A 2,969-nucleotide genomic window follows, 5' to 3' on the forward strand; every position below is an offset into this window, starting at 1 on the left:
ATGCTTCATGCAAACTATTTTCGCCGGTCGCGAAGCAGAGCGGATCGGCGAGGAACGGAGCACGTATGGTGACTGCCGTCAAGTCGGTTGGATAGGCAGTCGCCCTCAACCGCCAATCCGACCGCATGCCCACATATGGGCATTGGTGACATCAGTAATCTCCATATATGGGCATAAAAGGGACACAGGCAAACAGACAGACAGACATAGAGATCTCCATATATGGGCATAAAAGTGACACAGACATAGAGATCTCCATATATGGGCATAAAAGGGACACAGACAGACAGGCCGGTACAACCAGTACTCTAACTATCGGTAGACTGGTGATTAGCAAGCACCCGTCTAGTACAACCCTAATGCCTCCGGTCACGGCTGTGGCCGACAATAATAAAACCAGCAAGGTTCACCCAGTGGAGCGTATATCTCTACCAGAGAATCTCTGACGTCACAAATGTGGAACAGCATATTTGGGTGTCAAAATGACATAATTGTCACACTGACATCCCCAGAATTCTGTCCAATCAGTACCCAGGCGTGAGGCACCAGCTTGGGAGTGTACTGAGGTATAAATGCATGGGTGAGCACTGCATAAGGGAGACCTCCTTTCGTAACACAACAGCATTTAAGAGTCACTTGGAGTAAGAGAGGAAGTCCAGAGAGTGGATGAATACCCTGAAAATGGAAAGATTGGAGGAGGTGCAAGTAGCAAAGAAGCCCAAGTACGAAAGGGAGGTTTTGTCAGACCACTTGCTCTCCACAGAGGACTCTGATGAAGGAGACATGACCACAGAGCCAGAAGGGTTTGACGTCGATCCTGTGTTAGACGGAAGGCAGTGGTGGGACGAGAGTGGCGATATGGATGGCAGTGGCCACAGACCGGGACATGAGGAGGAGGAATGCCGCCCTGAAGTGTTGACCCCTGAGCAGCTCGTCCAGCATATGGTGGAGTGTATCCAGGAGGTCAACGAGGTCATCCAGAACCCTGTGACAATCACACGCATTTTTCTTAGTCACTTCAACTGGGATAAAGAGAAGCTGATGGAAAGGTACTTTGATGGAAACCTGGACAAGCTGTTCTCTGAGTGTCATGTGGTCAATCCCAGTAAGAACGCGCAGACCCGTCCTCCGATCAATATGAGATCATCTGCACAGGATGTGTCATGTCACATTTGCTATTTGGACTACCCCAACACTTACTTCACAGGCCTGGAGTGTGGACACAACTTCTGTACGGAGTGCTGGAGATATTACTTGACCGCCAAAATCATGGCAGAAGGAAAGGGACACACCATTCCCTGTCCTGCTCATCGTTGTGACATATTGGTCGACGACAACACAGTCATGCGTCTCATAACAGATTCGAAAGTGAAGTTTAAGTACCAGCTTTTAATCACTAATAGTTTCGTAGAGTGTAATCGACTGTTAAAGTGGTGTCCTGCCCCTGACTGCCATCACGTCATCAAAGTCCAATATCCAAATACCAAGTCTGTGAGGTGCAAGTGTGGCCGTAAGTTCTGCTTCAACTGTGGAGAAAACTGTCACGATCCTTTGAAGTGTGAGAAGCTGAAGAAATGGATCAAGAAGTGTAACGATGACAGTGAAACTTCAAACTGGTTTGAAGCAAATACCAAGGACTGTCCAAAATGCCACGTCACCATAGAGAAAAACGGCGGCTGCAATCACATGATTTGTTGGAAGCAGAGCTGCAACACTGAGTTCTGTTGGATCTGCCTGGGTCCACGGTCACACTATGGTGCCCATGTCTGCAATAGTTATGCTGAAGACAGAGAGAAGAGAAGAATAGATCAATCCAAGGCAGCCTTGGAAAGGTACCTGTTCTATTTCAACCGCTACATGAACCACTTGCAGGGCCTGCGCTTTGAGAACAAACTCTACGATCGGGTCAAGCAGAAGATGGAGGAGGCGGCGGAGCACAACATGTCCTGGGTCGAGGTGAAGTTCCTAAAGACGGCCGTGGATGTTCTGGGACAGTGCCGCTCCACACTCATGTACACCTACGCCTTTGCCTTCTACCTCAGGAAGAACAACCAGTCCATTATATTCGAGAACAACCAGGCGGATCTGGAAAACGCCACAGATGAGCTGTCTGGCTACCTGGAGCGGGAAATCTCCCTGCAGGACATAAAGAAAGTACAAGATAAGTTCAGATACTGTGATAAGAGGCGAAGAGCGCTGCTACGGCATGTGCACGAAGGCTATGAGAATTACCTGTGGGAGTACAGCGAGGATTGAGGACATGCCCCCCATGCAACGGATTCTTAGTAGCTGATGTAATTTAATAAGGCAGCACAGGCAGTGTTGCCAGGTCTGCTTATTATAATTACCCGCCAAGATTTGATTTGAAAATAGCAGATCTACATGCTCGCGTCGCATCGCAATCTCAAAAGTATCTCCAAATGAATGGGCATCATGCATTTAGTTGGAAATGACACCTTCAATATTTGTCTACACAGTTTGGTTCCAGAATTAAATGTGTTTGAACATTATATGCGGTGGACTAGCGGAAATCTTGGGTTTGACCTCTCACTGTCCTCAGAGGTCAAATATGACTTCCCTCCACATCTGAAAATAAACATGGTATACTAACTATGCTAGACGCATGCTTTGTTTCATAAAATGCACAATTTGCTATGATGAGAGCTGATTCACTTCTATTTGTAAGTACTCCATATGTACAGTACAAGGTCAAGTATGAGAGTAGCACGTTTGCATAATTTTAAAATGTGATGAGTTCCCGAGTGTGTGGCCAATAAACAATAGGAAATAGGAAAAAAAACAAAACATAAATAAATAAACCAAAAATAAACCAACCAAAGTTATTCGTGTACTGATTGCTCAAAACAATATTGCACAATGTATATATACACAAGATATCTATACAGTACATGGTTCTGCCTTATTGTTATATTGTTATTGTTCTCATGTTATTGTTGCACAGTATATAG

The 2,969-nt window shown here is 45.8% G+C and overlaps 1 protein-coding gene across 1 annotated transcript; it reads left to right on the forward strand.

Annotated features, from left to right (window-relative positions):
* Positions 1 to 681: 681 nt before the first annotated feature.
* LOC308099680 (E3 ubiquitin-protein ligase arih1-like) lies at positions 682 to 2,256 on the forward strand (the record flags this gene model as incomplete). The annotated part of the gene is made up of 1 exon (XM_080448415.1): positions 682 to 2,256. One exon carries the CDS (start codon positions 682 to 684, stop codon positions 2,254 to 2,256), a length of 1,575 nt encoding a protein of 524 aa, XP_080304541.1.
* Between the last annotated feature and the right edge of the window lie 713 nt (positions 2,257 to 2,969).

Source organism: Gymnoscopelus braueri (assembly GCF_963280865.1).
Source record: "Gymnoscopelus braueri genome assembly, chromosome: 13".
Lineage (NCBI taxonomy): Eukaryota > Metazoa > Chordata > Actinopteri > Myctophiformes > Myctophidae > Gymnoscopelus > Gymnoscopelus braueri.